This window comes from Ambystoma mexicanum, chromosome 7q (genome assembly GCF_040938575.1).
Source record: "Ambystoma mexicanum isolate Mex_15411 chromosome 7q, UKY_AmexF1_1, whole genome shotgun sequence".
Lineage (NCBI taxonomy): Eukaryota > Metazoa > Chordata > Amphibia > Caudata > Ambystomatidae > Ambystoma > Ambystoma mexicanum.
In genome coordinates, this window is record NC_090941.1 from 951,694,023 (window position 1) to 951,715,436 (window position 21,414).

A 21,414-nucleotide genomic window follows, 5' to 3' on the forward strand; every position below is an offset into this window, starting at 1 on the left:
TAGTCTGTTGATGTGTTCGATGGCATTCACTTGGCGGGGCATGGCTAGGGAGGCATTGGGGTGCACCCCTAGGTTTTGACTGACGTTGACACGGGAAAGTAAATGTTTTCAATCTGGAATGTAGAGTAAAGTTTAGAGAGATTATTTAGGGCTTTAGGGGGTCCCAACTAGTAAGATTTCAGTTTTGTCACTGTTTAGACAATGGTGATTCTCCGCCATCTATGACTGAATCAGCTAGTAAGTATTGTTGAGGGTGTTTGAATCCTCTGCATAGTTACCTGTGAGAGGGATGAAAATGTGAGTATCGTCAGCATCGTTAGTATAGGCTATGCAACGGGAGTCCAAGATGTCGAAAAGAACATGATGAAGTTGTTGGAGAGGTTGGGGGAGATACATGACCCTTGTGGTACACCATATGGCATGATGGATGGGGGCAGGGGCGTTGCATTTACTGCAAATACCTACAAAACTCTTCCTTCCTTCAATGAGATGGCGGAATAGGATTTTATGGTCGACCATGGAGTTTGTTTTGGCTCCTGTCTATCCTGACCCCTTTGGCTTCCTGTTTTGATACTGCTTGCTGTTTTGTCCCCGCCTGCCTCGTGCTATCAACTACTGTTTCTCAGTTTCTGACTCTGCCTGTTCTCCTGGATTGTGCTGGTTAATCGATTTTGCATTTGTCTGCATTGAATTGTTACCTGGCTTTTGGCCTGCTTTTGGATTTCATTCTTCACAGACTCGTATACTGGTGAAATGGTTGTTTCCACGTCGATTGATCCTGTCATTGGAACTCCTTTAGTGTTGCTCCTTCGTGCTGCCTGGGTAAGGTCCCTGCAGACATTTGCTCACTACTAACCCCACTATTCATACCGTTGGCGATGAGCAGTTATCTGTTCTATGGACTGCGTTACCACAAGTGGGACATTTTTCTAGGTGTTACCTCCGTATCAGCACAGACCCCCAGTAGGACAGGGTAATTGAGGGGGGAAGCAGTATCGGAAGTATGTGAGTATTGTGACCATGTCTAATCTATTCTGTTTCTTGCCTCCACAGCCTGGTTTCCAGGTGGTCTGCATCCGGCCTTTTCACCTGTGCCTGTTGCGTCCAGTGTTCTGTTATCAGACGGGGTCGATACTTGCAGGTGGAAAGTTACCCTCAGTAGAGTGGACCACAAATATAGCTCGAAAACCTGACACAGTAGTTACTGGACTCATCCAAATATTTCCCTTTATGCATGAACCAACAAGTTTCACAATGTTTTGTTTGGTCTTAAGTTGCACTCTATGACAAAGTGATGGTTTGACTGCAATACAAACACAAGTTGTTATTGCGTCATTTGTTCCACCCTTCTCAGTAGTCAAAGGGCTGCACGGCCTCTAATTTGCATAGGTTCCTCTCGAGGTTCCACCTTATTCGCTGGGCCTAGGTAAGGGAACTTGGCCATCAGATAATCTGGGACCCTTGCAACGGATGCTACGGTGTTCCACGATCCGTGTATCTATCTTCTAGAGCACCACATCTAATAATTAAGGCAAGCTTTTGGGGAAGGTTGGTACCACGCCAAAAGCATCGTTCATTTCATCACTCAACCACTTGTAAAACATGCCTGCCTTCTTTTCTTCTGGCCACAGGGTCTCTGTTGCTAGTTGTTGGAACCGTACAACATAGCCAACTCAAGCATTTCCTGATCGGTGGCCTGGCTCTGATGACATGTGTTGAATACCTTTGGTATTGAAATCATATAATAACGGATCGGTATGTTCAAGTAACAGATTAGCCAAAGTGGTTGCTTCCCCCTCTAAGTCAGACACTACAAAAGCTGCCTTAGAGGTGTAATCTGGGAATGCAGCTGACCAATTTAGGAAGTGCAATTTGCACTGATTAATAAAGTTCCTATATGTCTGTGGAAAACCAGAACCAAGTTCTAGGGGGGTGGGAGAAACCTGAGAATATTCTCACTCCTGTTCCCCATTGATTCTCTGCGCCGGTGGCCAGGGAAAGCCAATCGCTCTTGGATCCCGACCCTGGAGGTGGACAAGCAAGGGAGATCACCTTGGTGGGGGGTCTTTCGGGACTGGGAGTGGGATGCCCTTGGGATAGACATGGTATCCCCCTTTTCCTACTAATGACCAACCCAACACTTCCGCCGGTTGTATACTAATTGACCTTTTCACAATTGACCTCGTGAGAATTGACCTTCGGGAGAATTGACCTAATTTAAAAGTTCTATTAGGACATATATGTGGGGGAGAAACCCCCTGCAACCCCCCACCCAATCCAAAAAAAAAATGCTGACAGCCCCCCACTCAATACCCTTATATTATTTATAATCCAAAAACAACCCAATGCATAACTAAAATAATATGAAGGTCAATTGTGCAGAAGGTCAATTAGGACCACTATAATTAGGTCAATTAGGACAAAAGGTAAAGTGTAAAAGGTCAATTTGGGTAATACCCTTCCGCCGCCTCTATGGGGTATTATGAGTCAACTGACCTGACTTCCTCATATACGAATACTAACAGTACTGGGGCGAAGAAGAAGCAACCGGGAGTAATGAAGACGTGGGTGGTCGCTGTTGGTGGTTTAGGATAGAGTGTTATTGCTGAAGCGTCGATGTGTGCCCAGCTAAACCACATTTTCTTTTGTTGGTTGGAGCTGTATACTAATGGCAAAGGTGTTGAAGTACATCAGGGGGTTTCAGCGCGGACGGATAAGTGTGCTGCTAGACCAGAATGGCATAGCCATAGCTGCATTCTAGGGTGCATGGATGGGTGGCCGTGCCTGTGGCCTGTGTCCACAGAAGTGGTGTACGGTATACATACTGTATGCTTGAATGGAGTTCAACTACAGTGGTCGTTTTCTTGGCCCACTGCTGTTTGCTGGTGTCTCTATTTGTAGTCTTCCTGGAAGGAAAATCTGTACAGTTGGAGATGGGCTCGGAGGGAGGAAGGGGCCGGCGATGAGGGAGGGACGATAAGGGGGATGATAGTTTGTTACGGTGTTCCTCTGCGAAAGCTGCCACCATCCGTGAGGCATTGGTGGGTAAGAGAGTTATTGTGTATTGCGGGAGGATGAACGTTTTCTTTATTTGTTCATTTTTTTTTACGGTGTGCCTCTGCAAACACTGCCGGTATCCATGGGTCATAGATGGGTAGGGGTGTTGTTGTATATGGGTTGGATGATAGATTGTCACGGTGTGCTTCTGCAGGCACTGCTGGCATCCGTGGAGTATTGGTGGATGGAGTGATGTCGTGTTTGGGTCAGCGTTTCTGTGCACCTATCTAGAGTTTAGGGGGAAGGTTCAAGAGGAGGGAGCGAAAAGCCAGGTTTTGAGGGCCTTTCTTAATGCCAGGTGATCGTCAATATTGTGAATGTGTAGGGGTAGTGAGTTCCAGATGATCGGCGCTTGGACGGAGAAAGTGGATCCGCCCAGTCTGGATGAGTTGTAATGTGGGACCACTAGGAGAGATGCTGTGCAACATCTCAGCATCCAAGAGGGGTGGTAGAGCGTGATTTTGTCTTGAAGGAATTTTGGGCTGGTGTTGTCGATGGCCCGGTGGGTGATGCACATGGCTTTAAAGGTAGTGGGTCCACCAATAGGGAGCCAATGGAGACTCTTAGTGTAGGGCTGATGTGTTCTCTGGGAGGTAGGTCAATGAGCAGGTGGGCTGCAGCGTTTTGGATTCTTTGCAGTTTCCTTATCTGAAACGCTGGTGCGCCTAGGTAAAGGCAGTTTGCGTAGCCTAAGTGGGAGAGGGTGATGGAGAGGATGGCGGAGCAATGGTGAGGATAGGGGATGTCAGGTATGGCTAATTGTACATTTGCACCTGCAGCCTGTTGAAGGGCTGCAGATGTATAAAAACCAAATCAAGCAATGTCACTGAGAGAAGCAGTGGCGATGAAGGTGGAGCAGCAGCAGAGAGGCCAAGAGAAGCAGCGGGGAGCTGAATGTGTGGAGCACGGCAACGGTTCAGGGGAGAGTGGCCCAGGAGTTGGGGCTCGAATGAACATTGAAAGGAGAGCCGTGCAGGGAGGCTGCACCTTTTTCTGGTGTTTGAAGTGCTGAGTCTCCTGGGGACAGAAGCCAACCCAGGAGTGCTTGAGGGGTAGGAGGTGGAGCCCTGAGGCGGAGACCAGAAGGCCGAGAGATCGGCACTGCGGGAACTCGCAACAAAGCAACCAGTGAGTTTCTATGAAAGCAGAAACCAGGTATGCAAGTGTTTGATCTTACATGCAAGGTTATTTTGAAAGCACGTTTTCGAAAGTCTCAAGAGTGCTGTGCTTGTTTAAAGGCATATTATAACAAAATGAACTGAATAGAACAACGAAGTGATTAAAATGAAAACATCTGACAATTATTGAATGCCGAACTGAATTCAAAGCTTAACAAATATATCTTCATACTTATTGAATACCGCACTGAAAGAAAACGCTTACCTATGAAGACTATAAAGCAATGAAGCTTTCCAATATAAATAAAACCCCTGTGTGCCAAGCTCAAAAGTGAATGAAAATTTAAATGCAAGCAAAGTTCATATATGTTATATGTACAAATCAATCAAACTTTGAATTAAAGAAATCAGCACATATTGAACCTTTTAGCAACATCTCTATTATTCTCAAAACCCATTAATAGTTTTGAACAAATGTGCATTTTCAGTAACACTTTAGTCTGTGCTTCTTACCACTCTTCCCATGCAGATAAACTATCACATTCATACAGCTTTATAGATATTTAAGCACATCTCTGTAGTATGAGTTTTTACTGGACTAATTATGTACTTATGAACCAACGAAAACATTGTATCATTGTTAGGATATTATACATATATTGAAAGTACTATCTAAAATATTCTCCACTAATTACACAGCTAAAACTAATCTTAACTGTGACCTACCCTACATGCTTCTGTCCATGCATCGCTAACTATGCCAAGACATTGGGCCTCATTACGAGTCCGGCGGTAACCGAGCCGGAAAAAACGGCAGGTTACTGCCAGACTCGTATTACCATTCCGCCTCTATGATTCCCGGAATTACCAGGGCATTACGACCCCGGTGACCCGGGAATTCCGGAGGCGTAATTCTGTAAGTCCCCATTCCATGGAGTCCCATAGGACTCCATGGAATGTTGAAGTGGAAACACCGGCAACATGTTGTAATGGTGCCGGTGTTTCCATGTCCGCCTGCAGGCGGGTTAAGTTAAACCCTCCAGGTCAGACCTGGCGGGAATGACACCTCCACCTGCAGAACTCGACATCAGCCGGTCCGGAAAGAACGGTGGTGGTGGATTTACCACCACCGTTCTTTCCGGACTGGCTGACTCGTAATGAGGCCCATTATCTGTATCTTATGTATAAAGGCCTGACATAAACACTTATATTGTGCGTTAATCCTCTTTTTTGTCTTTAAACCTTTAAAAAGTTGCATTCATTATGCAATACATGTTCTCTTTTCTGGACTTGTAGTACAATGTCTGGCGCCAAGAGCCCCAAATCCAATGCTTTGGGCGACAACAGTGAAGACGGCCTATATCTTCCCTGCCTGTCCTGGTTGGATTTTCAGGCTACTGTTGTTATGATCACCACAGGCTACAGTAGTCCCTTCGTTGTCTAAAGCCCATTTGTTCAATGGCCATCAGTGGCCATGGGCAAGGTGCCACACTTGCACAACATGGAAATGTGTCCGCAGCCTCCATCTCCTAGTTCGCCATTTACCAGCTCTCTTTTTCATCTCCTTCCCCTTTTCCACCTTGTCCCAGAGGTCCCCGCCTCACCTCTCTCTAACTCCTCTCTACTGGGGTCTTCCTCTTCCTTCTCTCCACCACGGCTTTCACATGGTATCCAGTCTTTCTAAGGATTACATTGCACAGCCGATTTCTTTTAGTGCAATTTTATTTTGACCGAAATGTTGCTGCAAAATAGAGAGGTTTTTCTTTGGGTGAAGCAATATGCGGTGGAGAGAGGATGAGGCTTGGGAGGAGGGTGTTGTCCTCCGGCATTTTGGATAAAATAATTGGGAAGAACATGCTAGTGAAAAATACTGTGATGAAAACACTTTGGTAAACAGAACCATCATGCAGGTCACAGCTAAACCTTGGCCAAGGCACGGGCACGGGCACGCATCCTTCCTTAAGACTGTGATTCATGTTCCTGCTTTACTCTCTCCTCTTCCTGCCTCCATTTCTCTTTCTCTCTTCCAATGCCAGCCTCTACTCCACACCTTTGCTCTCCTCCTTGTCGATTTTCCCCTCCTGGGGCACCCACCTATTCCTCACACCTCTTCTCTCCTCCTCCTCCTCTTTGATCTTGCCCTCCTCCAGCGCTAATCTCGACTTCCTCCTCCGTCCTTTCCTCGCTCCGCCTTCTTGCTGTGACTTCCAAACTCACTTAATGCTGGCTCCAAATGGCTTCTGTTTAAAAAATGTTTAAATCTGTTTTTTTTAAACTTTGGTTATGCATTATGGTCCAGAACAAGAAGAAAATTAGCAACACTTGAATTACAGGATGTAACGGGGGGAGGGGTTAGGGAGGTGAGGGAGAATTGGAGCCCAGTAGGTTCATCTGGCTCCCTTTTATCCTGCGGGGTGAGCAGTAAATGGCTTGCTAAGGAGGCCGTTGGGATCACCTAGGATCACCTATGATCGGGTCAGTAGGCTTACCACCTGCCCATCCTCTTCTTTCCCAGCTGTCTCTCATATAGTATTAACCAATTAACCTCTGGCTCTGTGTTTGGAGTTCATCAAGGGGTTAGCAGGGTTGGCTACCATTTTGAGGTCCACCAAACTGCTCTGTGACTTGCCTGAACATACCCCTTAGAAGCGTTGTGTCTGTGCCCCAAGATGTTGGCTCGGGACTTATGAGTTGACTTTCCCAATGTATGAGCTCCTGACATCCAATCCTGAAGCACAGGAAACCGTCCTAAAGTATCTTTTTGCCCAAAGTCAATTAGGGTTTAGGAAGCATATTTAATGCCTTGAACTGATTTCCTTGTGCCATGCACACATTGTATCCATTACATGGACATTCTTCACGATTTGCTCATTTGGACATTTTTGTCATGGAAGTTTTCTTAGCGTGCAATCCCAGCTCTTCTTCTTATGCTCTTCTTTTGCTACAATGAGGAAAAATAACCGTTCAGGAACATTGTGACCAGGCATATATGTATTATTCTTTCAAAGGACACGTCATAACTATGTATAATTTGTGATTCAATGTTTGTTAGAATGCCCCTAAAAGATCTTATTTATGCCAGAACATTTTAGTGCCTATATTCTATGGGGTTTATCAGCAACACATATGAGGCGTGTCCTCTTTGCAAAAGAGCAAAATGGACTGCTTGATGCAGTAATCTGGCACGCATCATCTCAGAACCAGTTTATCATTTCAGATGAGATAGTGGGAAGGTACAATAATTTGATTAGCACCTCGCACGTGGTACCAGTCAATTGGCTCCTTCAAACGCCAGGCTGAATTCTGCAATATATGACTGGGATCTGGGAGAGGTATAGGACATTTCTCTGCCCAGTCAGCATGCACCCTGTTTTTCTGCCTACTCTCTCCTACCTCCCCCCAATCCCTCATACCCATCCCCTTTAGGCACCATAGGCTACCTGAAATCACTGGACCAACAGGACCTCACGATGCCACCTTCTTTTCCCAGACTCTGCCATGGATAGTGGAAAGGAGCTTGCTCCAAAGAGCCCCTCTCTGGATTCCGTGGTGGACCTCTCTGTATGGGGTGAGTTTCCATTTGAATGCATTCAAAGGGAAGAGTTTTTGGGAGCAGACTACACACTACACACTACTCGCACCAGCACCCCGAGCATGACGGAGGGCCGCTAATGGCATTCATGTCTGGAGGAGGTGTAAGCTGCTGATAGTGGCTGAAGCCTCCGAAGATGCTCTTGTTTCATTCAGGGCTGCCAGCTCAGGCTCACATGCCACTACTGACCGTGCCCCCAACCACCTCAACAGCAATCAATGAAACAAAACTGGAAACTCGAGTTTGACCAACTAGCTCTCACTCAGTTCTGATCTGTAACTTTGGAATGTGAACCTCTGCAATCAGACATTACAGAACATTCTTCTACCGACTCTGTTGCTCAAAACTGGCATAAGGCAGCCAATGTGGGGTCTGATCTAGCTTCTTAAATTAGGTATTTCCTCGGATGACGAATATCAGAAAATATTTACTCAAACACAACTTCTTTCGTAAGCTTGATCTGGAGATGTGTATTAAACTTTCTTATGGGTGCATGAATGAATTACTGTATGATTATGTTGCGTTTAGAGGGTTTTTAAAAAAAAAAAAAAACATTGGGCCTGTTTGACAAAGATTTGAAATGGAGCCGATCAGGAGATTACCCTGAGCATCTCAAATTTGCACCTCAATATTAAGCGCTTCATAAAGCCTAAAACAGGAGCAAATCGGGGAATGGGGGGGGGGTGCTGCCTGGAGCATCTCTGTATGCAATAGTGGAAGTCTTTGTGAACCATATTTTCAAGTGACTGCCTGAAAGATGTTGCAAGTGTCTCCAGGTTTGCTCCAGTTATAGGCTATGTGACTAAGGCATAAGGCAGCAGGGGCATTGGAAATACTCGTGAGTATCTCCTCGTGTGCTCCAGTGCTCATCACTGTGGATCAAGGCCATTGCGTTTTGTACAAACTCTGTCAATGTATTCTGCTGTGAAAACAAGTCTACCTGGTATATCAGCTCATTTTGATTGGCACATTGATCTGTAACTTTTCTCTTTCTACTTCCTGCAGTTTGTCAGGTGATAATTCTTGGACCATTCCTTTCTTTCCTGATCCTCCTCTACTTGATCCCCCTTGGAATGTACTCCCCCTGCATCAGAAATGAGGGTACGCTGGGTCAAAAACCTGTTCTGTTTGGACACAGAGGCACACCACTGGTAGGTATAATAGGCATTATAGTGTAATAGTTACCTATGTCATTTTTTTGTTGTTGCATGGGTGTGTGAGTCTACTGCAATATGTTCTTGTATGTAGTCCCACTACTATTTCCACTCTTTGATTTTAGAATGATTTTGGTCAGTGCTTTCTTAAATAGATTTATCAAAATACATGTCATAGATCAGTGTTGCCAGGCTCACGACATGTTAAGGGATCCCTGTTTCTGTGTAACCCATGCCTGTTTCTTGAACCAGCATCGGTTTGGAGACGGCTTTACTATGGGTAACGGGCCCACCCACTCAACCGTTCCTTTCAGCAGATCTACAATGCGAAGGTCTACTTCAAATCAGAGGTTTCCTACTGTAGTCCTCAGAAACAGTGATCGTATTTGAATGCATTTCATTGAAAAATGGTGTGTGGTTCATGTTCCTAATGGTTTGCCCTTCATGAACATGTTCATAGACTGAGTAGCCACTTGGCTGCACAGGACTGGTCGTATACTTCCCATGCAAGCCCTACCTGTTGTACAGGTCGTGTATGCATATGTCATTCCAGCGCCTTGCATAGTTAGGGGGGGACGCTGTGCAGCGTGGTTTTTTACACTTTTGATTGGCCTCTTGTCAACATGTATGTTAAACATTCCACACAGGTACCTTTTTAATCTGAATTTCTGGCGGAACATCCTTTAAACAGCTTAGGACTGCTTATGAGAATGTATCTGATTGTCAGAAGATGTCGAGTGTTTTTTCAGTTTCTATGTCTATGTCATGCTTTGAAACTACCCCCTGGGCGTATCATAGGAGGCATGCATTGAACAGCCGCGCATCTCATAATGTTGAAACGCATTTTGAATGGGAGATCAGAGGCTTTTTTGTGCAATCATTTTTAACGAGTCCTGATTAATGTGACACCCTATCAGAACAGAGGTAGATGACTTCAGACACCTGTAATATGAGCACAATGTAGAGGTCAGGACTCATTAGAACAATGTAAATGTTGCAATTGAAAACATCTGAATATTACTGAAGCATGATCCGGATACCTGCCACCTAGACAGAATCTCTTCCATAACAAAAATCCGTTCCAGGCCCTTGCAGCCTTGCACCCAAAATCATACGTTGCAAGCAGCTTAGACGGTCTTGGAACAGTCCGAACCTTTTGGTCATGTAAATGTATCCCAGAAACATTTATATTTTCAGAATATTCCACCTCTTCTTCCAACTAGCAGTTCTAAGTTTGGTATATTTTTAAACTTCATGAACTTCCAAAGTTTTCATGTGAAGATTTTAGGTCAGAAGTAGTTGTCGCATTCTCTGTAACATGTAGTATGTGAGAATGACCGGGTGATGTTGCATGACATGATGGTATGATATCATGCGGGGTGTTGGAAGTGTTCAACCTGGGTGAATGTTCTCAGTGATTTGGTGTCCCCTATTATTCGTGTACCTGAAATAACCTTTCACTTATGTACCAGAAAACATCCTTAACAAATATTCAATATTTTAGCCTAAACTCTGTGTCCTGAGATCTCCTGGACTAAATTTTTACAGTAGTTTTCCTTTTATCGGCCATCATACTTTAACCGAATCGGCACAAGCTGCACATGGACGGATCAAGTTTAACATCCTTCAGTCAAAGTGAGGACAGGGAGTCACTTCAGATGTGCATCAAACCAGAAGTCTACCCAAAGTCAGACTTTAATGGTCGGGTGAAGAAAAAGAATTGGCTTCTCTAAGTCACCAACGATCAATAATTGGATAGCTGGCCACCCACAGTTATATTCAGAAATAATGTAGTGGGTGTAAAAAAGAAACAGCTGACTACAGTTGGGAAAAAACAACAAAGAATGTATTAAGATAAGTGTTGTAAATAAATAACTCCATCCCAGGCTTAAAATCAATAAGACAACAGTCCATACAATGATCAGAGAGCAACAATATTAAAATATAACATAGAAATGACTAAATGTGAGGTACCTCTTAAGAGATGCAAATTGGTTTCTCATTGCACATACCTCTGACCTGAACACAATGGAGAGAAGAGTAAACACTAACTGTCCACAGCAGGTGTGCACCAATGCTGAATTCCTTCAACACTTGTGCTTAGCCACAGCTTGCAAACAAAGGGAAGGAGGGAGATCTTATTAGAGAAGATGTCAGTAAAGGGCAGATTTATTCTGTCTTTAAAAGGCGCAAACACTGGGGTCCTGTCTACTTTTTGGGATAATTCTATGTCAACATAAAACTGACGACAACCATTGTATGCAAAAAACAAACAAACGTGTGTTCTTAATAGATTGAAGATTATATTCTGGTTCTGTTTGACATTTGAGCCTAGAATATATTGATGAAATATAGGGATGGCATATAGGAACTTAAATATTTCCTTCAGTATTGTTCTTTTGGAACATGCCAAAATTATAATTTTAGTAGCCAAATTCATTCTAAATAACAATTTTGTCTTTTACTATTTTTTGCTGAATGATTAGATGAGAAATATATTGTAGTATGTTAAGGTAAATTCTGGGGTCGGCAGAGCCGTACCTAGGGCCCGAGGACCTCCAGCTCTCGGAAGGCCCTAACTCGTTCCAGTGTCCCAAAGAAGTCGAAGTCCACACAAGGAGCAAAGGTTACTTATTAGGACAAACGGGCAGGGATAACACACGTGGTGCAATCCAGTCCAGGCCCATCTCGCCGAATTCGCGCTCGCAGGCCGTTTTTCTGCAGTTGTGATGTCACAACAAGCGTCACCTCACAAGTTCCTTCCCCAACCCTAACGCCACTCCGGGTTGGCTCCCCGAGTGGTAGGTCCAGTACAGGGACCTATAGTGTGCATTGTTAGTGGTGGCCTCAGTGTCAGGTGGTGTACTCGGGTTGTCCCTAAAAATGGTTACCTGAGAATTGTTACATTAGAGAGCCCAGTGATTTTCCAAGGAGTCCCGCCATCCGCCCCCAGCCGCCAGTGTTCCTGTTGGTCAGGCCGCGGGCCCCCAAGCCTGGGACGACCTTTGGCCCGCAAGACACCTGCTCATGTATACTGTGTATTGAGAAGGTGTGACTATGTGTCAGCGTGTAACAATGGTGTGTTTTTGCTAATAGCAGAAAAATATAGGGCAAGGAGTGCCTTCTTTTTTGTTCAAGGGGGGCTTTGAGTCAGGAAGGCAAGTTACATATATATAATGAAGGATGACTCGGAAAGATACCTCTATTCAACCATCAATAAAGGTAGTTATGGAAAATAGCAGGCTAGGTTTAACAAATACTAGCTGATAGAGATCACGTACATGGCTAGAAAATTGGACAAGTCAAAATTTGTAATCAATTCCAATAGGATTGAGACACACATCTAAAAGTTGTAGGTCTAGATACACAGAATCAGACCTTAAAAACACAAACAATGCCCAAGGGGGCTACTTGTTTGAAAAATTACACTTCACATTCAAGTGAGGGTTAGTAGACAAATGTTGGTACAGGTTCCTATACTACTTTGCATTAGTAGTATGCTGTTGTTGTTGACACATGAAAGAGATTGGTGTTTCTGGTTCGGGATGTTGGTGGCCTTCAGAGGGTGCTAAATCATAGCAAGTGTATTGAGGGATCCGAACTGTCTTCAGGACGTGGTCACTGGGGGACCAGGTGATATTAAGACCTAGAAAATAGATGACAAGTGTGCGTGTCAGGGGTGGCAGACTGTATACTGGCAAAAAGTGTCTCGGCGCTATAGAGCAAAAAGCCTACCTTTATATTGTCATTTGGTTGAACCCAAATCAATGGATAAAGCCTGTTCTTTATACTGGCCGAAGTATGGTGGTTCTAATTATGTAGAGCACCTATGGGAAACAGATGGGGTACCAAGTGGTTACCTAATTTGATAGAGTTGTTTGTCAAAGAACAGTTGTAGTGTATAAACATACCTGGAGTGGTTGCTTTTCAATTATGCTGGAAGTTGTTGAAAGGAGAAGTAGATGTCACGGGATTCTCTAAGGCATCTAGATGTCTAAATATCGCAGGAATTTTTGTTTTAGACGCAGTATATATCGAGTGAAGCAAAGCTGATTTAGTCAGGGCTATAGAGGGTGTGATAGCTTACTTACAGCCGCAATGCGACAAAATGGTGGGTTGCCGGTGTGCACAAATGAGTAGGGGACCGAAATTGGATGTGTCTACAGGGCATATATAACTTAGTGTCTGGTGCATGCATTGGAGCGGACAGTGGAGTCTTAAAAATACACAGGACGTATCCGGAAGGATCGGGTGATTTTTTTGTGGTACAAAGCCTTGCCGATCTTGTTAAAGCTGCACTGCATAGAGCGAACTGCTGCTGGGTACACAAAATATAGCAAGGCTATGTGGCCGTGTCTACAAGGGTGTATGAATCAGCGTCTGTGTGACTCACGTCTGATGCATGCATTATTTCAGACTATGGAGTCATAGGAGTGTAACAGACTATGCCGGAAGGAACCGGGTGATCCGTTCTGTGTGGTCGAGTGGCTTGCCAGTAACGTTCAAAGTGCACTCGGTAGAGTGACCGAGTGCTGCGACAAATCCCGGAGGTGCCAAGGCTATTAGGTGCCTGAGAGAGCAGTTATGATGCTTGGCTAAAGGAAAAGCTTGTCAGAGTCTTAACTTCGTGTAGTAGCTAAACACGAATGTTGCTTCAGGGCCGGTGGAGCTGTCTGCGCCTACGTAGAGCTGTGTACTAAAATAGTGATCCCGCTATCGCGCATGCGTAGTGGGTGCCAGGCATGCATTGAAACAGCTAAAACATTATTAAGTTGTGTTATTAGACAAGCAGATCTTATGTGTTTGAGTGCCGTCAAATTGGTCAATATTGTGTTTTGTCAATGTTTACAGATATTATTAGTGACATGGTTACAATTTTGTTGAACACAGGCAAAAAAGTCTAGTGCTTGGTATCATTGCAGTTAGATAAAACATGGGCACAAGTTATAATTCAGAAACGGATAGACTCTCATTGAGATGGATTGCACAAGGAAGTACAACAATAGCGTTAGTCTTTTTTGGCGTGCAGAGTCCAGGCGGAGATCCATTTTTGTTCCAGTTTTCGAAGGGATATATCTCTATCCGCTCCTCTGAACGGATTACTGACTGTTTGAAGAATGAACCAGAATATGTCATTGTGGCTGTGTTGTTTTTCTTTGAAATGAGCTACCATGGGTTTTTCCGGTACAGCATTCTTGATGCATGAGCGATGCTCACAAATCCGTTGTCTTATTTCTCTTTTGCATTTGCCCACATAAATGAGGTTGCATGGGCATTGGATGGCATAGACCGTCCATTTACTTTTACAGTTTGTGAAGTTGTTAAAGGTCCATATCTTGCCATTCAAGTTGATCAATTTCATGTCTTTAGTAAGACAGTATACAGAACAGGATCTGCACCTGGTAAATCCCACAGGGTTGACTGTCGGCTGATTGATGGTGTTTGTTCAGTGTAGGTGTTGACTAGACGGTCTTTGAGGTTCTTACTGCGTTTGAACGTGAACCAAGGTTTTGTGGGTTTGAAAGATTCAGTGTGAAGGATATTCCAGTTACGTAGGGTGCTTTTTTTGATCAGGTTGCTCATAGGTGTGAAAGTTATGATGCAGGTGATCTTATCCTTCCATATTTCACGGGGGGTCGGGGTGAGACATGATTCTCTACTTCTGTTCTTAGCTCTTTTTTGCGCTCTTTGGATAATATATCCGGGGTATCCTTTTGCTTTTAGCCTTGTTGAAAGGTCTTTGCTCGTGATGTTGTAACTCTCTCGTGTGGTGCAATTGCGTCTTAGGTGAAGAAATTGACCAAATGGCAAATTTTCTTTCAAGGCCGCTGGGTGAAAGCTTTCAAATGCCAGCAGTGTATTCTTTGAGGTAGGTTTGCGATATAGAGTGGTGGCTAGGGTGTTTGAGGATGTCTTATAGATGGTGAGATCTAGAAAGGGGATGGAAAACTTGTCATATTGTACGGTGAATTTTATGCATGCGTTACGTTTCTGCTAATGCCATGAGAGTGGTCTATTCCCAGCGCACACTGTAGTTAGCTTGTTGCAAGTCTGTTGCAAGCTCGGTCTCAGACATGAGATGACTGCATCTTCCGAGCCTGCAGGTCTTGGCGCACCATGTCAGTTTGGCCATGTCATGTGTGAGGTGACATCGATGAGACCAAATTACTTTGATTTAATTTGTATTTTGCTTTGGATATTCCTTGCAGCGACCAGAGTCACCTTGGCTCAGTGTGTGAGGAATGTTGCTTGCAACATCGCATCCTTAGCTGCAGTAGCTCCTGCCAGGCTATTCTGCGTGCACAACATTTCGTGGCTTAAGGTTTCTGCAGGACGATTCTGGCTTGTTGGATTTTCCTAAGGCCTACTTCGGCTCTTACTGTGTAGTTATTACAATGTCCATAGGTTAGTGGGTGTAACGGTTGTTCAGGTCCCTTGAGCGCTCCTGTCCTTCCATAGGGTTAATAGCGTGTGGCATCTGCAAGCATATATACAAGCTCTTCTGGCATCTTGCATTTCTGCAGTGCTGTAGCCGGCCTAAGTTGCAAAATAATAAATGTGCAGACAGTATGTATATGTCACCCGTCCTCTAGTTCATAGAACTACAGACATATATTCTTCATGTAGATTGGTGTGTGATTGTCCCGGGTGTGCGGATTGCACGTTTGCTTTCTTTCTAACACAGCTACATCGTCATGACGTCTCTAACAACTTGCAGCATAGCTTGTAAGGATGTCAGTCAATTTGATCCATGCAATCGTCTCCAGCTCGGTCATGGTTATCTTTGTTTGTTTTGGGTAGGGCCCGCCCAGTAGCAGGGTTATATGGCCGAGTGTGTGGATACCGTTCAGGGAGCATTCCTGTGGTGGGAGCGGTGGGGATTGGTGCGAACTCATACGGTCTGTGGTTCTTCTGTCGGGGGTGCTTCTTCCAGTTGGGTGGCCTGTCGGGAGGGAGGGGGCATTCGGATTTCCCCTCTTCAGTCCCCCCTTTGGTCGACTTGTCGACACAAAATTACTACTTCGCTTGTCATCTCTCAAGCGCCAAACCTTTGTTATCCCGGAGTGGTGTCCCTAGTGGTTCACATGATCTTTAAATGAGCAGTACATGTACACGCATCCTCCTCCGGGCTTGCAGTATACCCATTTTTTGACATATATTTTTTGATTCCTCGAATTCTCCAGTTTCATTGATGGTGGGTACATGTCTGCCTCTGTTATTTGTTGGCACAGTCCTCCCTTTCTTTAATTATGACATCCACATGTTGGTCATCATCTAGAGGCATGAGTACATTCATTCCGATCATCTCTTCTGCCGTTTTCTTAGACCTTGCCATGCACGCCTTGACCCCAAACAGTGAGGCCATTCCCAGTATTAAACCCCCCGCCAGTACTTTTAGGCCGTCTGACAAAATGTATGAGAACCAACTTCCTTCCTTCTTTGTTGCCTTGGATTCTTCTTCCATCTTGGCATGCATTTTTGCTAACTGTGACACTGCATCCGACAGTGTCCTGTTGTCTTTGTTGTCTGTTGGTTTGAATGTGCAGCAGGAGCTTCCTATTTTTGCACAGACCCCTCCCTCCATTGCTGTGAGGAGGTCCAGAACGTATCTATTTTGCAGGGCCACCAGTCTAATAGCTCGCAGTTCTTCTTTGATTGTGTTGAGCCCTTTTACAGTAGAATTTATCATCATTAGTTCCCAACTCGATATTTGGAGCCACTTAGCATTTGCATATGTCTGGAATCCGGGATGTATTATTGCTGAGAAAAACATGGCAGCCCTGCTGAACAATCTGTGTGATGGTGGTACTTCATCAAGGGCCGTTTCGGATCGGCCCCAGGGGTAATTCCCTTGTCTTTTTACTCTCTTTAGCATTTCGTCCCTTGCAGCTGTGTCGTCTGGGGGACGTTCTGTCTGTGGTAATGATGTCTTCCGTCTCCGCTGCTTTTGCCCATCTTTGGGAAGTCATCTATCTTCATATGTTTCTTTAGTACCACTAGTGAGGGAATATTGATGTGTGCTAGAGAACATACCACTCCCCAGTTTGGTGGTAACTTGTCGTATGCCTTAGAACCACAGGCCAAATAGTAGTCCATTAGCACTGCCGTACCATACCCCATCTCAGCAATTTCCTCAATTCTTCTGCACCCTTCGTTGTTTCCTACCTCAATATCTCCGTCATGTTGATAGCACAGGGCTGGTGTTGTCAGAGGAATTATTGTTAGTAGCCCATCTTCCTTATCCAGCGACGTCAGTAAACTTGTGCTTTTGGCCCATTCCTTGAGACACTTGTCATTTTCTTCCTGAACTTTGTTTACAGCAGCTTTCATCAACGTTAAAGGCTTGCTCCCCACAACTCCATCTACCCATCTGTCTTTAGTGTATACCTTTCTAAATATCAACATCTGTGGTCTCTCCCAGCAGCCGGGTTCTCCGCCTGTCTCCATAGTGCTCCATTCGCATGGCAAGTAGTTTAGTGTCACCTCCTTTGTTTCTCCCTTTTCTGGTCCATCAGTTATGTATCGCAGTGATTCGGCGTGTTGCCAGTAATTGTGGAACATAGGTAATGTTTTTATGAAGGTATCCTCATATGGATAGGTTGCCTTCGCTCTCCATCTAAGCGTTGCTGTCTTCCCTTGGAATAGCCCTCGTGTTTGGAACATTGCAAGATATAAGAGGCACTGCGCTGTTGGTGCTGGTACTTCTGTTGCCAAAAAGGTCCTGGAGGTGCTCATGGCATATAGGATCAATGAGCAGACATAGCAGTTGCCACTTGTAGTGTCCTTACCAATATTTGACATGTGTTTATACCACATGTTGTTTGTTATGTGTGCTGTGCCAGAGAGATATGTGTCAACTCTATTAACATCAGGGCCAATGCTACGCTTACCTCTCCTTACCTTTTCGATGGTGCTGCCCGTACCACCTGACACTGTGCTTTTTGCAGCTTGGGTGGGGGAAATGTTAGTATTAGGGGTTTCAGAGACAAGCCGAGTGGAATACAGCTGCCAAATGACAGCAGTTTGCAGTCCTGTGGACAGCATTAGCCACACAGTTGTCAGAACAAGTTTTATTAGCACAGCCATGAGCATATATATACTTCTTACCACCCTGTCCAGCTGCTGATGAGATGATAAAATTGTTAATATAATAGTATTTGTAAGTACTTCAAGCCAGGTGCACTAAATAGTCATTCAATGCCCATGCAAATAATTCTTCCCAAATTTTCTCTATGGATCTGTTTCTAAGTATGGGTAGGGCGTGATGAAGTTGTGGATACACATGAGCTATGTATTCTATGAATGTGTTATAATACACACGTGGTGGCATTGATCTAGAGTGTGTGGGTCTTCATAAACGATGAATGTATTGGTGAGACAGTGCTTCAGGGTGTTCAATGGGGGTAACATCTAAATCAAATATTCAACCTACCTCTAACATTCATTCATATACATTTATGAAACGCAGACCCCTGCATGTGCGTAGAAAAAGAGAAAATGCTAAGACCGTGTTAACACAATGTATTCCTAATGAGATTGTGCATGCTGTATGGTCATCTCTACATTAAGACATTGTTCATCTTTTTGGTGGGTATCTCCTGTAGAGCTCTATCTTTTAACAGTGATGTTAAGTTTATTTATTTAGTTGTATCAGTGAAGTCATAGGGACTTCAGGTGCTTGCAAGCGTCTGACCATTTATTTTATTTTTTACATTTGTAAAGCGCCACACAGCCCAGAGGCATCGGGGCACTGTTGCAAGATAATGACTTAGTTGCAGTGCAAGGAGGGGTAGATAGAGGAGGTTACAGCAAGATCGTATCTACCCCTAGCCTGGGAAAAAAGGACGTTTGACATTACAGCGGTTACACAGTTGACAGGGCCCAAGTGGGGTTTATACAAACAGCATCGTTTTTATTGCTTTCCTGAAGCACAGGTGGGATTTGATACCTCTAATCTCGGCGGGTAATAAGTTCCAGTTGGTGGCGGCGAGGACTGGGAAGCTAGTGACACCTGCTCTGGTTCTGAGGCTTTTTGGAATTGCTAGGCGGTTGGTGTGGCTAGATCTAACCATAGGGTGATTAGTTCACTCTTGCTCATTTGTGTTCAGAGAAGTATCTACATTTGAAGGTATTGCTAGAGTGATACTACTGCTGTCTTGAGTGTTTGTCGTTGCTGTAGCGTTGGCCCTGTCAAAAGTGTGTTGGGGTGAGGCCGTTCCTTTGTAGGGTTTGACGTCATGGAGATTGTGCCAAACTGTTTAATTTTCGAGCTTAACTGCCCTTTTACGACGCCTCAACTATATGCGGCCCCGTAAATCTGGGTGAATTCCACTACCTCAAATAATTTTTAAGGAGCACCTGGTCTCCTTTTTTAATGGGCAGTTCTGTTGCAGGTTCCTGGGTGCTCTGTTTCTTGTAGATCGTTCTCCGACCTCCCCTGTGTTCGTCGAATCTGTTGAGAGATAAGAGGCGCTAGTAACAAGTGAATTAACATATTCATGCATTTCTTTACCAAACATTTCAGCTGTCCCTTTGCAATCCTGGATGGCCCTTGTGGGTGGAGCTAACAGGAAGTGCATTTGGTGTCCGGTCACCACCTCGTGGGGTGTGAGGTGGTGATTTGACCCGGATTTGTTCCGCAGCTCAAACAGAGCCAGAGGCAGGCAATAAAGCCAATTCATTTTAGTTGTTTGTTGTGTTTTTGCAATGCTTTCTTTCATGAGGCCATTGAGGTGTTCGCAGACGCCATTGGACTGCGGGTGATATGCACAGGAGAACTTGTGCTTTATCCCTAGTAATGTGGTGATGTGCTGAAGCAACTCATTTGCGAAGTGGGGGCCATAGTGCGACCGTAGGACCTCACAGACGCCCCACCTAAGGAATACCTCTCTAACCAGAAATATGGCTGCCCTTAAAGCATCAGCATGGGAGCACAGGTCCACCTCTATCCACCTTGAAAAGGGGCAAACTACCACAATCATGTAACGGTAGCCCTGAAATACGTTGATCATATCACCGTAGTCAATGTGGAGGTGTTAAAATTGACCTTCGGACCGGGGTATTACTCCTTTTATTACTCTTAGTGTATGGCTAGCCATACATTGTTTCCATATTATACAATTACTGATGAAATTGGACACATGGGCTTTTAAATCAGGGCAAAAACATGAGTCTCCAATTCGGGACGTTTTCTTTTAGAGCTAATACCAGTGCCACTAGTTCTGCTCCTTGCACTGAAGATTGAGGGGCTAATTTGACACATTTTAATGCCTGACTCATCCAATCCTCTCGCAGTCATACCACTGCCGCCCCATGTTCATCTCACCCCATCACCTTGATCAATTGTTGTTGATGAACCGTCAATGTAGAGCACCTCTCCCCCCTCAAGTGCGTCTTCTTCTACCTTGCGTGTTTCTGTGTAGTATTCAATAGCTTGTGTGCAGTCATGTACATATTCTCCTTTTCCATATTCTTCTGCCAGGAAATGTGCTGGGTTTACCGTTTTGCACCTCACTATCTTTAGTTCGGGCCTGGATAGTATCATTTCATACCCTGTTCCTCTCTGTGTTGTCAGTGTGCTTTTTGGCTTATGCAGAATGGCAAAGAGTGCATGTTCCACCTAAAGTGTAGTTGAGCAGCCTGAGCCTCCTACTTGTTAGGGTAAATTCTGGGGTCGGCAGAGTTGTACGTAGGCTCCGAGGACCACAAGCTCTCGGAAAGCCCTAACTCCTTCCAGTGTCCCAAAGAAGTCGAGGTCCCCACAAGGAGCAAAGGTTACTGCTGTTTATTAGGACAAACAGGCAGGGATAAAACTCTTGGAGCAATCCAGTCCAGGCACATCTCGCTGAATTCCGGCTCGCATTTGTGACATCACAACAAGCGTCACCCAGCAAGTTCCTTCCCCAAACCTAACGACACTGCGGGTTGGCTCCCTGAGTGGTAGGTCCAGTCTAGGAACATATAGTGTACATTGTTAGTGGTGGCCTCAGTGTCAGGCGGTGTACTTTGCTTGTCCCTAAAAATTGTTACCTGAGAATTGTTACATTAGAGAGCCCAGTGATTGGCTGAGGAGTCCCGCCATCCACCCCTATCCCCCAGTGTTCCCATTGGTCCGGCCGCGGGCCCCCAAGCCTGGGACTACCATTGTTCCCAGCCCGCAAGACACTTGCTCATGTACACTGTGTACTTGTGAAAACAAAGTGAAAATATCGAGGCTGAGTACCCCAAAAGGAAATACACCGAACACAGGTTACAAAGGAACATACAAAGATCTTTAATTTATACTGAACAGTTACAAAGGACAAAACAATCAGATAACTATTGGCCCTCAGTACAACACAGCGAACTCCAGCATGGTTCGGTGTGCTCAGCGAGTGGGACTGTACATTCGAATTAGTCGCACTTTTATACCATTTGCGAACATGATGTCCAACCCTACTGCGGGTTAATATTCCTCTAATACATTACTGATCTAGGGTTCATGCAGAGTTCA

The 21,414-nt window shown here is 44.7% G+C and overlaps 1 protein-coding gene across 1 annotated transcript in view; it reads left to right on the forward strand.

The window, feature by feature from the left end:
• GDPD4 (glycerophosphodiester phosphodiesterase domain containing 4) overlaps nucleotides 1–21,414 on the forward strand; it is a 691,051-nt gene that overhangs the window by 454,709 nt on the left and 214,928 nt on the right. The window contains exon 8 of the mRNA XM_069639989.1: nucleotides 8,773–8,918. Coding sequence (XP_069496090.1) covers nucleotides 8,773–8,918 — 146 coding nt within the window. The remainder of the gene's footprint in view (nucleotides 1–8,772; nucleotides 8,919–21,414) is intronic.